The sequence below is a fragment of the Hoplias malabaricus genome, chromosome 2 (genome assembly GCF_029633855.1).
Source record: "Hoplias malabaricus isolate fHopMal1 chromosome 2, fHopMal1.hap1, whole genome shotgun sequence".
In the NCBI taxonomy this organism is placed as follows: domain Eukaryota; kingdom Metazoa; phylum Chordata; class Actinopteri; order Characiformes; family Erythrinidae; genus Hoplias; species Hoplias malabaricus.
This window is the reverse complement of record NC_089801.1, coordinates 28,162,424-28,177,817: the sequence shown is the minus strand read 5'-3', so window position 1 is coordinate 28,177,817 and position 15,394 is coordinate 28,162,424. Positions and strand designations below refer to the sequence as shown.

Genomic DNA, 15,394 nt, shown 5'->3' with positions numbered 1-15,394 from the left:
TATGAAGCCCCGTAAATACAAGTATATAAAAAACAACAAAAAAAAAAAAAACGTGGCTCAGTCGGTGGCTTCCTCAATCCGTTCTCAACAGAAAAACTGCAGAGACCTCCAAATGTTGAAAATCATGAAAAGACATGAGGGTATTGCTTTATTCCTGCTCTAGAGGTACAGCTTTTGCTGTTTCAGATTATTCATGTAGAATCCTCAAGCTAAATTATGGAGACTGATCACAGCAAGATAGTAGCAAACTGAAAGTTCTACAAAACTAAGCAACTCAACTTGCAGAAGAGTTTCTGTGGTAGTTGAACAGTGAATAAAAACTTATAAAGTTAAACTTCAGCCACGTACAAACAAAAGTCATTTTTCTCTTCAAACATATCGTTCCACCTTTAAAGACACAGAGCTTCAAACAAACCAGAGAGAACTGCAATTCCCCACAATCGTAGACGTTCCCATTAAGTAACATTTATGTTCATTACAGAAATTCAAGTTCAGGAGTTGAAATAGGTCTGAACAGGTTTAAACCTGCTAGCCAAAAGGACACTTTTTTTGCTGTTGTTTATTTAAATAATCAGTTTTCAGCTCTTGCAGGTATAGAACAGATAAAGTGAAGTAAAGCACCAGTAACTCACTCACTAACTCATTCCCACTCAACAATTTTAGTACAGTATTGAAAAAAAGTGAATCTTGGTAAGAGTGTGTATTAATTCAATGCTGATATGTCCCATGGTCTCTTCCAGTCACTAATTTGCGTCCATGTTAACCATGTTTCTCTGCCATAGTAAAGCAGGTAAGGGGAAAAGTTATGCTTTTTGACAAACCTCCCAGGCTAACTGAGGTTATGTTAGTGGCATCTGACTGTAGTTTTTGTATCTTGCCTTATTTGTGCAGCTCAAGAACTGTTTGTTTCACCTCATAACTATTAGTGATGGAGGACAAAGGTAATTTGTGTTCATTTAAGTGTTCCCATTTACTCCCATTTAAGTTTAAACAATATATGAGTGACAACTTCTCACTGATTTTACATGTTCTAACAGTTCTTGCACTTAAAGGTTTATGTGTTCTTCATGTGGGGGCTAACGTTTCCTCCCACATTTTGAAAACACAGGTTGGTAGATGGATATGTTGTGCAGTGCAGAATTGTTCACATGTGTATGTGATCTTGTGAGTGACTGGCCTGTTGAGGGTGTGTTCCAGCCTTGCACCCAATGATTCAGGCGAGCTCTGGACCCACCTGAACAGAATGGTTGCAGAAGAAGAAATAATTATTTAATTATTTTATGATGTTTTTCCCCTAAATGTTTGTTCTCAGGTGAAAAAAAATAGACTTTTGTTAAACTGATAAATCTGAGGTCACGACCGGCAGAGGGCGCCATTTCCTCGACCGTGGCAGGTAGTTGACATGACGTGTAGGGGGCCGTGCTGAGGGGCTGCGCTGAGTTTAACTTTAGTCATTTGGATGAATGTTATCGCACACACTCACACCTCACACACACGGGGACTCTCACTGCTAGCTCAGAGACGGTAATGAACTCAGCAAACGAGTCTTTCTCCCCCGTTAAAAAAGGAGTTTTCCTCTGAGGAGTTGTGGAGGAGACCCCTCGCTAATGGATTACCCACTCGCTTGCGGGAGAAACACACTTTATTGGCTTTAACGTCTGTCTCTCTCATTCTCTCTCTCTCTCTCTCTCTTTTGAGGTCCCCTTTCTCCTCTCCACTCCACTGTCTTGCTTGTGTTTCTGTCGTGTTTTGAAATGGGATGTAAACCGGAGCTCCTCCGCCGCGTTTTGGCGGTGTTTAGTGTGATGTTGGTGGCGGCGCGCGCGTCGTTATCGGCGAACGTCACGGTGGCCGTGATGCTGCCGGATAACTTGAAGTATCCGTGGGCTTCTTCGCGCGTGCTGCCCGCGATCCGCATGGCGCAAGAGCGCGTGCTACAGAACGGACTGCTGCGCGGGCGCGCGGTCAACCTGCTGAACTTCAGCGTGGAGGACGCGACGGGCTCGTGCTCCGAGAACAAGGCGCAGATCATCGCCGTGGACACGAAGCTCTACCACAAAGCGGACGCGTTACTCGGGCCCGGCTGCGTGTACTCCGTGGCGTCCGTCGGCCGCTTCGCGTCGCACTGGAAGCTGCCGCTCATCACCGCGGGCGGACTAGCGTTCGGCTTCGACAACACCGAAGAGTTCCGCACGGTGGTCCGCACAGGCCCGACCACCTCCAAACTCGGGGACTTCGTCAGCGTCCTGCACGCGGAGTTCAACTGGACCCGGCGCGCGGTGCTCATCTTCCACGATCTGAAGCAGGACGACCGGCCGCACTTCTTCCTCTCAGAGGGCATCTACCTGAACCTGCGAGATGAAAACTTGACCGTGGAAGCGTTTCCCTACGAGGACAGCACCCAGTACAAAGACATCGTGTCCTTCATCAGGGATAACGGCAGGAGTAAGTGCTTGTCCCAAAAATAATGTCCAAAGAGTCCTAGAATTATTATTAAGTGACATAGGCTCTGGGGAACATGCAGCAGTTGTGCGAAAAACACTTATGGTCAAATGATATTTGTGCATTATCTTTTGCAAGTTTCAAACAAAGTACCGTGACATTCTTCACAAACCATTATGACGTTATTTATATGAGTTTAAAATGTTTAGGTAAATCCCTAATAAATCAAATGTCCCAGTGTTTTTGCACAGACCACAATTAATACTTTTATATTTTTTTAATTAGTTCATGTTTAGCAAATAAATAGTTATCCATAACGTGCAAATTAATTGCTTGTGAAAGATGTGGACATCAAAAAACGTCAGCAGTGCTCAAACGGTTTCTTAATTATGGTGGGGGAATTTTTTAAACGAGAAAACAAAAAGTTAATTAAAACTAGAATAAAATTAAGCACATTTTGCATTTTCAGACACTTCAGAAATCTGAACACAACTTTTTATGTCTTATCTGCATATTGTTCTCAATAGTGTAATGAATAATGATGATCCTTGGAATAATTAGTAAAAAAGGAAGATAATAATAAAAAAAAAAGTCAGCAAATTCCATCACTGCTTACTGTTCATTTTATCACTACTGACAAAATGAACAAATCTTTTCAAACTCCTAGATACAAGAGACTTCTAAAGCATCTTGAATTCTTTTAAAACTGGCCTCTTGTCCCACAATGAACGTGCACCAATGGTTTTAAACAAGCGAAACACCCCCTCGCATGTAGTTGTTAGTCACGTTGCTTTTCTGTCCATGTTGTTTTCGTGCATCCTGACCCAGTGCCCACCTAGTGCCCATCTTAACCCAAATACTGTACAATTGAATTCATTGGATTACAATGAGGCTTTGTGTTTTCACGCTGAAACTATGGGTGCCTCTCAAATTTGGTCATACACTCAGCTGCCTGCCTTCCCAGGAGTTGTATTTTTGGTAATGTTGTTATTTACAGCTTTCAGAGAGAGAAAAAAACACCAGCAGCAATAGACAAATCACCTCAGTGGATTCCTCAGCTCATATACTACTACATTGATTTAGTCATTAAATATACAAATTCTTCAGGCAGGTTTAGCCTGGTTTACCATGCTTGCCTCAGAGTAAACAATACAAAGTGTATATATCAGTAGTTAATATGGGGGAAGTGTCTCAGTAGATCCTGATCATCACTGATAATGTGCTGCATACATTGTGTAACATATAGGTCAAATATAGGCCATGTGCCTGTGTGTTCCTTTCTCAGTAAATAGTTTTCATCATTAACTGAAGTTTTGTTCTGATCACCTCTTGACCTCTCTTTCCATGAGTGTAAGCACATTGCTCTGTAATAACACATATTTATAGATCATTATCGTTTTTGGAGGCGAGTCAGACCTTAATCACACCGCAGTCAGAGGACTAGCTCACCACAGTGTGACAAAGTGCTGTTAGGATATTAAAAAGCTGCCATAAATATATATAACAAACATATCTTTATTATAATTGTCTTAAATAATACGTTTATTTTTTCAGTGGTTAAATTTGGTGCTAGCATATCTGTTGCTAGCAGCTTGTGAGATTTGTATCATGTTTATTTCACCTCAGATTTAGGATTTTTGCTTTGACAAATTTAACTTTAATTCTTTAACTCTTTGTTTCTCATAAGTGTAAATAGCTCGGGTTCACAGAAAGATAGAACGAATACTTACCATGTTAAGAACTGTGAACTAGTTACTACCCCAAGATGCTGACATGATTTGACAAGCACGTAGTTATATGGTTTCACAGCAAAGATGACATGTCTAAGAAGCTGTAACTATCCAAAATATAATAGTTGATGATAATCAGTCAGAAACATTTGTTATTCTGATTTTTCTTATTGTAAAAGACTATTTTGTTGTTAAGCTTTTATCCAGATTAGTGAAAGAAAACTAAGAAACATCACCTTTGTTTGAAGCTGCAGCAACAATATAAGGAACACATTCTCTGAAGATTTTAATTCCAGAATATATGAAGCTTAAAACATTTTGTTCATGTTGTGTTTTTAAAAAATAATAGAAATTGAAACGTAAAGCAAAACATGATTTTATTTGTGATAGATGTTATTTATTTTAACATACTCTATTTATATGCCTGAAACACACTCCTGCTTTCTTTGTCCAGATTTCTTTCTTTGCAAATTCTTCATCCATAGGTGATAGTGATGTGAGTTTAGAAGCAAAAATAAAGAGATAAACAATGAATAAATGATTAAAAATAAATAAGTAAATAGCAATAACAAAATAAACAAAGGGAGGCATGGTGGTGCAGCAGGTAGAGTTACAGTCACACAGCTCCAGGGACCTGGAGGTTGTGGGTTCGAGTCCCGCTCCGGGTGACTGTCTGTGAGGAGTTGGTGTGTTCTCCCTGTGTCCGTGTGGGTTTCCTCCGGGTGCTCCGGTTTCCTCCCACAGTCCAAAAAATACACGTTGGTAGGTGGATTGGCGAATTAAAGAGGTCCCTCTGTGTATGTGAGTGAATGTGTGTGTTGCCCTGTGAGGGAGTGGCGCCCCCTCCAGGGTGTATTCCCGCCTTGCGCCCAATGATTCCAGGTAGGCTCTGGACCCACCGCGACCCTGAACTGGATAAGCGGTTACAGATAATGAATGAATGAAAATAAACAAACAAAATGCTCCTTTTACCCAAAATGTGTTAAGATTTAGAACATTTTAATTTCTTCACTGAATGATCAAATGCTCAGTTTTCTACTTCTCCAATAGCAAGTTATCCTAGAAATGTTGTGTGTCTAAAGTTTGCTTCTGTAGTTATGCGGCTGATATAAGTGTTTTCCTTTTGTTTGATGAGTGAACCATTCCTAGTGTATTGGGGTATTGTAGGAACAGATTTTTATGTTGTAAATAGTAAGTCTTCCCCAGCATTGTCCAGTGTAATTCTTTGGACTGAACTCCAATATTTTGCAAACAAGTAAGTATTATTTCATTATATTTTATTTTATGTGAAGGCTAGAGACAGAAGGAAAAAACTCCTTGTCATGTGTCTAATAGGAAGAACTCAGCTCAAACCAAAGGATATTAAAGACAAAGAGCATGTGCACTAATTAGAACTCAAGTTAATTACAGATAACTCAATAATAAAGATGATGATGATTAGCAGTTTGTGATAAACCTCTTAGTTTCCACACTGTCAGTAGGTGAGGAACTGAATAGCATTTGTATATTTTTAGTTAGTTACATGTTATGTAGGAATTGCCTGGATAAATTAATGTATTTATTACTGAGTGATTGTGTAGGCTTTGTGTTGAATGCTGAAAAGTGCAGCTCTTACTACCATTGCACTGCCATGGCAACATTCATCCATGTCAGCCTCCCTGTATCCCCTTTTAACATCAGAGCATCTCTCTCTCTCTCTCTCTCTCTCTCTCTCTTTCTCTGCTATTAGCAAAAAAGGAACACAGCAGTCTGGTTGGAACAAAATACTTTTCAGGGGTTCTTTTATTTGATGCCAGGAAAAGGGGCATCTTTTAAAGCCTACACAGTTGCTATTTTTACAGGGAGAAGTTTTCTGATAGACCTTCAAGAGGATTTGAAGGTTGTTGGTGTGTATTATTAAATACGATGTATTGGTCCGTACTACACAGTACTCTAGTACTATAGTCTGTTCATGTGTGATCTTCAAAAATAATAAATAAATGAAATACAGTTTTAAATAAAAATGTATTTCTCTTCTCTCAATTTAATGTATGAGTCTGTATGAGTGAATAGTCAGCTACATGACTCTAAAGACACTGTGAAAATTTCATAATGAATGGACCAATAGAAATGCTCTAAATTGACATACAATTGATGTTGAAGTAAGATTTAATTGTAAGTTAAGCACTACTCCTGGAGCAGTTACAGAGTTTTGTTTCTGGCATTAAAAATATATGAGCTCGCTTAGATTGGTGCACCTTATGGTCAGGTTTTCTTTGTTTCTTTGTCTATTGTGTGTTGGCAAACCATTCAGAAATACACTCTGATTCAACAATCTCAAGATATGAGGAGTGGAAAAACATGTATTAAACATGCAGAATATACAAGTGTATACAAATATACAATAATGTGAGCACACTGGATAAATCTAAGTGCAAGCACTGTATATTTGAGAATGAGCCGTGGGTTTTAGCACTTGCAATAGATATGGGTATGAGCATATTTTAAATGAAAGCAATGAAACTCACATTTTGAAGTCAACAGGAAATGCCAACACATTTTATTTCCTTTATCTGGTGTATCTCTGTATTCAGCAGAAAAAGCATTGAGCTCATTTTAGACCAAATACCTGTATCTCCAAAGTACAGGGGAAGGAAAAAACTTTATTTACTTAGAATGTTTCTATTGGTTCTATTATAGTGAAACAGTTAAGGACAGTTTCTGTGTTCAAATGATGCTAAAAAGCAACAGAAATGGAGATGCAATATTTTCCCATGTAGTAACTGGTGGATGTGGTGGCACAGTACTAAGTGTCCCACAGTCCATTGGTTGGGAAAATGTTAAGCACTCGGGTGTTGGTGATATTAAGTTATGAGCCATTGTTTTATTTGTTTGTGCTCTGCTTACGTTGCTGTCTTAGACAGACATTTTTCACAACCTGCAGCAGTCAGGCATTGGTTCACAAAGAATGAAAAAGTTCAGTGTCTGCAGTGTGGAACTAATTTAAATTGAGTAATGAAAACTTGAAATATATTCACTGTTGGTGTTTAATCTGTGTTGGAGTGAACCTTCTTTTATTGTAACTTCATTAAATAAACCACGTGTGTACATTACAATTTGATATTACCAACTGTAGTGTAAGTATTTTATTCATATTGCATTCTCTGTATGAACAAATGTATGAATAAATGTACTCTGCAGTGTTCAAAGTTGATGGCCAGTTAAGGCAAATAGATAATGTTTGAATTTATATATTTGTAAAAAAAAATGGCCTCTTAAAAACATTTGTTTGTGGCATACGTGGGTTACCACTTAAAATGGAATGGTATCTTCACTGAATAATAATTGCACTCTGTCATATATTATCTATGAAAGTACAAACATTACTTTAACCAGTATGCATTATACAGTGTACTGTACTTTATGGAGTACTCTGATGGGATGAGGGTCAAATAAACTGTCTTCGTTAAAAGCTATTTTGCATATCAACAGAACATGTCATCCTCTCCACCCCACTGAGAAAACAGATCGCCACACATTTGGGACCTCTGCATCTAACAAGCATTGCTGTAAGAAGCTGATAAATAAAGCTGATATATAAGAATGAAGGTTATCTTCTGTTCCTGCGTAATAGTATGGTCCTTAGGACCTGTAAAAAACCATTAAATGGCAACTGAAAAGCTAAACATAAATTAGCGATTATTGTACCTTTACGTCTGTTTCTTACAGTCCATTAATAGCCAAAATATACAGGGAGTGTACTGATGGCATCAGCATGTAGCAGTTATCTGATAATATTTAGTCAAGCGCTAAGCCGTTTTATAAAAGCCCATTGTGCCTTGATTGTACTGACATTTTACTGGGTCTATTAAGGTACACGGACATTTAAAGAGCTTTTATGGCTAATTGCTTGCAGTTGTTCCAAAGTTAAGTTCACTGTCTGCTCACAACTTGTGATTAGCATCGTAACCCTGTTGGTAATACTCTTAAATCTTTCATTTTTAAACATCTCACAGCAATGCTAAAGAGCACGGCTGGTAGCTTTTATTGTTGACCTCCAATTCTTCATGGATTTTGTGTTGATTTGATTAGTGTGAGTAATTAATCATATATTTGCCTGGAAAACAAAAGTCTCAGGTAATTAATATTATGCATTTGACGTGGTCCACCTATTAGCTGTGACCTTTTTAGACCTGTAATTTTACAGCCAGGCTAAATGTTAATCACAGGGTTCAATTACATCATGTGAAACAACTTTGGGGTCAGCAAAGTGATTTCTAATGTGTTTTCTCAGGAGCCGAAATCAGATGCATTCAGTGACATCATTATTCTGTACAGCCAGATGCTCAGTCTTATTTTGTATTTCCATGAGATTTCTTTTCACAGAACAATTACAGAGCCCAAAATTAATGCTCTCAATTCATCTACTGTGACTCTAAGCTACTCATTATCAAACTACACTAACTGTAGGAGATTTATTTAGGAGATGTTTCCCACTCCCATTCTCAAGGAACAGTCACTTTTTTATTTTAAGTTCAATCTCAATTCATTTTATTTATAGAGGAATATTTTTACAGCTGGTGTCACAAAGCAGCTTTACAGAATTTAGAGTTGTAGCCCCAAGTGAGCAAGCCGATGCAAGTGTGGCAAGGAAAAACCCCATCAGAGCATAACGAAGAAACCTTGAGAAGAAACAAGTCTTAAAATGAGAACACATCTTCCTCTGGTAAACACTGGAGCAAAGCAAAAAAATAAATATATTTGTATATGAACAAAGACCGAGAGAATTATAAATGAAGAATTACAGGTAAAATTAGTGTACAGTTGTCCATTGCATCCATTTCTGCGTTGCACATACAGAAGGCTCCACAGGAGATCAGTAGGGATCTGCAAATCATGAAGCATGGTCTGTAAGATGTGTAGTTCTTATAATCAGAACTGGACTTCAGGTATAGGACACCCCAAATTCTCAGCAGCAGGTCAGATAGAAAGTGCCAGAAAGGTAGCACGGACATAAGGGCACCCTGAGATATCAGCGCCCCTCTGCTTCACTATAAACAAAACGGAGGGACCACATGAGATCAGCAGGATAACAGCACTGACATCTCATATTGCCACAGTTCCTCATGTCCATGAACCCATATATTCACATGGTTTATCTTACGGGAATCTAATTACCAAATGCTTTACTAAAGAAATACATTTTTACTTGTATTTAAAAATCTGACATAGACTCAATATTCATTCCTAAGCATTGGGACCATATAAAGGCTTTTCCCCCTTCAGCAGTCTTAATTCTACACACTAAAAGGGAGCCAGCACCTTATGATTTAATTAGGAGTGATAATTCATAATATGATATAACTTCACTCAAATACTAAGGAGCAAGGCTTGTGATAGATTTAACTTTGGAGCAGAACTCTGTAATCTGGTCTGAATTTCATTGGCAGCCAGTGTAGTGCGATAGTATCAGTCTAATATGGTCAAACTTGCTAGTTGATATAAGAACTCAGGCTGCATTGTTCTGGACCAATATCCAGAAAGAAGAGAATTGCAGTAGTTCAACCTAGAAGTGATAAATGCATGTCATTTTTAGTGTCTTGTATAGCTTAACAAAATTTCCAGATGAAGAAAATTCTATATTCATCAAAGGCCAGCTCATGATCAGTTGTGATGCCATGGTTTTTCATGGATGTGCCTAAAGAATTGAAAAGGTATTCAAATTTATCATGAAGTTCTAGCACCTTTTGGACCAAGAAGAAGAACCACTGTTTGTCTGAGCTGAAGGAACTTATATATATATATATGCATGCAAAAAGAAGAGTTAGAGTTCCTAAAACAGAGTTTTGTGGTACACCATGGCACCGTATTTTACATTAGTAAGTGATTCTCTACACATTTACAAACTCATAAGTATCAGAGAATAAGTTTCACTAGTGTGGACTCTGTGAATGAACTCTATGATGAGGCCATTGTCCTAACTGAAATTTTTTGTATATGTGATGCCTATACGAGTAAACGGTGACTGTTTTTTTTTCCCTCCTCTATTTGTGAACATTGGCTGTAACTCCTGAGGACTGTTTACATGCTGCTCATCTGTAAATTGTTTACAATCTGCTTACTGGTTCTGCGCTTTCTGCTGGCTGCTTGCTGTTAAATGTCCTTGGTTATGTGAAAGGTGCTATGTGTGTGTAATATTTTATTATTATGTAATAATAATAATTATTACTATTACTACTATTATTATTATAATAATAATAAAATGACACCATGAGCTTGTAAAACTAGCTTGATATTAATTAAGTTGAGAGCACAAACTTTCCAATGCTTTCTAAAGTTTTGCTATCTGTGTCTCAATAGAGTTGTCTCATTGGTGGTGTCTCAAGGCAGCTAGCCGAAGTTTGATTTAGCCATTCTGTCTGCTGTCTGGCCTAGGCTCTGCTTTGTCTGCCGCTATCTTCTCTACTACAGGCAATGAAAGCAGCACCCTCACATGTGGGAGGATACCATACCATTTCAAAAGGCCAGGCTTGCCCTCAAAATAGATCAGTTGTCTATAAAATCCCACTTTATTTTCAGAACACCAATTGGACAACCAGCAGTTTAGTGAACATAACCTGTTAAGATTTTGGAACCATGTCAGACTGGGAGGGATCCAGAGAATATCACATCACTGGTCATTGTCTGGGCTAATTGATACACCCCATTATTAAACTTAGTAATCAATGACCACCACAGGCGAACTTCATTAGTCACTATGTGAACAGTTATGTTAGAGAACCTAGGTTAGCAAAAAATTCATGTTCGCTTGAATGTCCAAGACCTTGGCTTCAAGTATGCACCTCAATTTTTCTGGTGTCCCTAAAGGAGAAGCTATTTTTGCACGTTGTGCCAGTAGAACTGCACATACCACATTGAAATCCCATTTTAATGATGCATCTAAATACAGTAGTGTACTGTCAGTGCTTGTCAGAAGCTTGCTTTCCTTTTAGGTGAGTTCCAGTGCCTCCATAACAACCTGGGGGTCAGAATGTGTAACTTGACTGTCAGGGCTTGTTCTGCTTTTTTGGCCTCGGCATTCCGTTCATTTTTGCCTGCTGATGAGATTGCCTGAAGATGGGCCTAACCCTAAAGCTGTTCTTGTCGTCACAGCTGTTTTCTCTTTCCTGGTGGTTTACTTACGGGAAGCAATGACTCAAGGGTCCTGAAATGGGTCCAGATATTAATGGCAAATTCATGTTACTCTGACAGTTGGAAGTTGGCTCAAAATTGGAATTAATAATGAAACTTCATTTCTGGTATGATATTTTTGCTCCTGGAGCTCTTCATAGTCAATAATTTTTAGAAAACTATCAAAATTCTAAAAGTTCAAAATATTAAGCAGTGTTCCTTTAACTACAACATAAATGTAATTCCTTTAGACTGCACTTTATTAGTATTGTGTTAATTAGCATGGTGTTTATGGTGACTGTAGGTTGGCCACAGCTTTGACATTTGATTGAAAGTGGTCAATACGCTATCAAAAATAGACCATGCAAATAAAATCTTTCAAAGAGCACTAGGAGGATGAATCAGCCTCTGAATTGGCCCTTTTTTTGTTGTAGGTAGGCTTGATATAATGCATTGAATGGAGCAAATAGACTGCAGTGAATATACCCCAAAAAGCCAGAAAATGCAGGGCTTTTTCTAAAAGTGCCGTCGTTCGACCTCACACCTTGTTGCCATTGAGTGCTTTGAAAGCAGATTGAAAGCAAATGTCAAGTAGCTGAATGGGAAAGTGTCAATCATTCTGTATCGTGCTCTGTGTGTGTGTGAATTGCTCTGTGTAGTCCATCTACATGTGTTTTCAGTGAAAAATCCATAGCAGATGTTGACCACCACAGGAGTTCTTGGGGAAAAGACACTATCATACTGACACAGTGTACTTCAGCCTGTTTCACCTTATGGCGTGTGTGTTGGAGTGTAATTGACAATAATTGAGCCACCTCTATTCGTTCTCAGCACACTTTTTTAAAAGTGCTTTTTTTGTATTATGGAAAGAGGAAGAAAGACATTTGTTTACGGCTACTTTTTGTGGAACGCATACTCTGAAAGACACATAAATCCCGTGCTGTAATAAGAAAAAAAAAGAAACAAACCATGTCATGCACTTAATGTATGCCTCATTTACTTAATAATCCTTATTAGTAACACGCTTTCAGTTCTCAGCAAGTCACAAAAAGGCCTCAGCCCATTGCAAATCATCAGTAAAGACTGTACTTGAACACTGCTGGTGTGCTCTGATATAAAACAAATTGTTCACTTTACACCACTTTGTTTTTTGCTATTTTATTAGTATCAGCCAGGCCCCAGCAGATGCATATAAATTCTATAACAGTGGCAAACATTTTCCTTGCCTTTCTGTACATTTGTTTTGGAGAATTTCCAGGAGACAGAAGGGCTGCTTGGCATGAGTCAGGGAAAGAGAGGAGGGTTTTTTGGGGTGTGAGTTAAGGACTGAAACCCGACTTGAATCTCACACTCAAAGAAATGGCTGCTAACTGGAAGTCTAGCTTCCAAAGCTGTCTTTGAGGCAAGAGACACTACTTATGGAAATCATGCCTTCATTGGCAGACTCCACAGGAATGTGGGTGCTAGCGTATATCTTATATATATAATATGTGTGTGTGTGTGTGTGCTTATCATTGCTGTTGGAACAACAATTTTTTCTTTCAATTTTTGATACTTTTCTTCTTTTTTTTAAACATCAATTTAAAGATGTAATTGTAAACAGTCCATAAGACTTACGTTCTCTTATAGTGTGTGTATGTAAATTCACTTATTCATTCATGATACAAGTCAAAAATTTGTTGTCTTTCTTAAAGATATGTTTTGTAGATATGTACTTTAATTGCAGTAAGAACAATTTGTACTCCAACTGTAGAAAAAGATGTAGCTAGGCCACTCCATGAATCTAAATTTGTTCATGCAGTAACAACTCTTCTTAATTTTGTCAGTCATTCAATGCAACGTTCTTGTGGTTAAATCAAAACTCAAATGTTAATTAACTTTCCGAATGCAGAGTTAAACTGAGAGTAACAGGGTGCAAATGCTTGTTGGGAAGGAGAACTGAAGGAGCTCCTCACAGCTGGAATTCTTGTAACCATGCCAGGTGTTGAGTGCTCTTGTGACGTCTCCAAAAATAAATGAGTGAGCCTATGACACAACAATTTTTTATTTATTTATTTTTTGGTCTGTGTGGTTTAAAATCAGTGGAAGTTCCAAAATGCAAAGCTGCAATTTAATGATGTGCTACAGCTTTATGGCCAAATGTTTTTAGACACCACTTATAATTATTATTGAATTCAGCCATTGTGGTTAGCTGACATTCAGTTGTGCATTCTATACAGAATCTCTATAGAAGAACAAGCAACAAAGCTATTTTTTCTGGAGTGATTGAACACAGCTTAGTACTTTTGGGATCAGTTGCAGTGGGGTTTCTGATCCAGACCTAATCAGTACCTGACTTCACTAATGATATCATGTCTAAATGCCATGGAATTGAACACATGTTTAATAGCATCTTGTCTGAAGCTTAAATAACAAGTTGCTTGCAAACATTTGGCTATACACTGTATTCCAGTCTTTTATGTGCACCTCATGTAGTTTCCCATCTCTGCTTTTGAATAGTTTAACATTTCTTTCAGTGAATGTCAGCTAGTTTAACCTCTTTGTGAGTAAAAAAGGGCAGTACATCACAGTTTTTTGCAATGAATTACAATCCTTGTTATTGTAACATGCTTGTGTTGCTTGCTGTTAGGATGATGTATTATAGATGCCAACACTGATTTAAAATAAGCAGTGCACACACAAATAATCTAAGTATGTAGGGCTGCAACTATGAACTGTGACATTGTGATTTCGCAGTGCAAAAACTATGATGATACATTGTGGAAAGTGAAATTATACATTCTATAACTTTATTATTTGAGCATTCAAATTTGAACAATAATCAGTACTGTAACTCTGAACTGGTAACAATGGTTACAGACAACAGATGAATGAATGAACAACTGAACAGCTCTCTCTAGTATCCAAACTGCCGCTTAGCAGAGTCAAAAGTAGGTGCAACATCATGATTTGAAATGCAACCTCAAATCAATATGATATGGATACAATAATATTTAATGTTGATTATGATTAATGAATTATTATTTTATTGTAAACATGCTTTAGTATTTAAGAAGGGATATTTTTTTCTAATGTTGCTGGGAGCTTGTCAGTATTTTTATTATTTTTGTTACATGCAGTGTTCATGTGATCTGATGTGCTTTAAGTGTTGAAACAGACTGGCGGGATTAAGGTGCTTGGTCGTTGAAACTTTATGTTCAGTGTCTTATTGAGTCAAAACACACCCAAATGCAAGATACAGCATTTTACTTTGGTACAAGTTGCTAGAGTGGCCTATGTGTTCAGGTTCTCCTCCATGTCGTTTCCATGTGGCAGATTGGATGGGGCAGAATCACGTGACAACATACAGTAGTATGGGTTTAATTGGACAGTACATGAACACATTTGAAAGATTAAGTCAGTTAAAAGTTCTGAATTAATTTTCAATTAAAAATTTCCCAGCCTTAGTTGAAAGTTTGCATTTCTGCAATATTCTTATGTAATCCAAAGTATTAATTGACTGAACCAGCTCAGGTCTTAATGACCTGTATTTGTAGGAAAAAATAGATTGATATTTTTTTTTGTAGTTTGAAATTTATGTTAAATGTTTTAGTTAATTAGCATTTAGCATTTAACATTCATTAGCATGGTTTTAATTTCATGTAAAAGAAGATTATAAATATCAGATGCCGTTTAGCTCTAATTAGGTCAGAGGGTCTTGGGACTGCATTTATTAAATTCTTTAGTTCTTGGTATATTAATTGCTAATGGTTTGTTGCTAAGACCATTAAGAGGTTCATGATTTTGGTCTTGGTCCATTTTTGTGTTAATTGTTCAGATTTATCATTGCAAACCTCTGCCCTGTTTCTCTTCCTTCAGTTGTGTATATCTGTGGCCCCCTGAAGACATTCTTTCAAATTATGAAAGACTTTGAGGAAGAAATTAAGAACCCTGAAGATTATGCCATCTTCTACCTGGATTCTTTTGGAGAAAGTCTTAGCAATGAGGCCCACCAGCCCTGGCACAGTTCTGATATGGAGTGGAAGGATCCCAACAAGATGTTCCAGGTACCTCAGTGGAAAGTTCCCACAGTA

General features: G+C 37.8%; 1 protein-coding gene across 1 annotated transcript in view; it reads left to right on the top strand.

Moving 5' to 3' along the window:
- The first annotated feature begins 1,500 nt into the window (after positions 1-1,500).
- npr2 (natriuretic peptide receptor 2) overlaps positions 1,501-15,394 on the top strand; it is a 55,900-nt gene continuing 42,006 nt past the window's right edge. The window contains exons 1-2 of the mRNA XM_066660261.1: positions 1,501-2,445; positions 15,180-15,367. Of these exons, the coding sequence (XP_066516358.1) occupies positions 1,755-2,445; positions 15,180-15,367 (879 nt within the window). The 5' untranslated portion in view covers positions 1,501-1,754. The remainder of the gene's footprint in view (positions 2,446-15,179; positions 15,368-15,394) is intronic.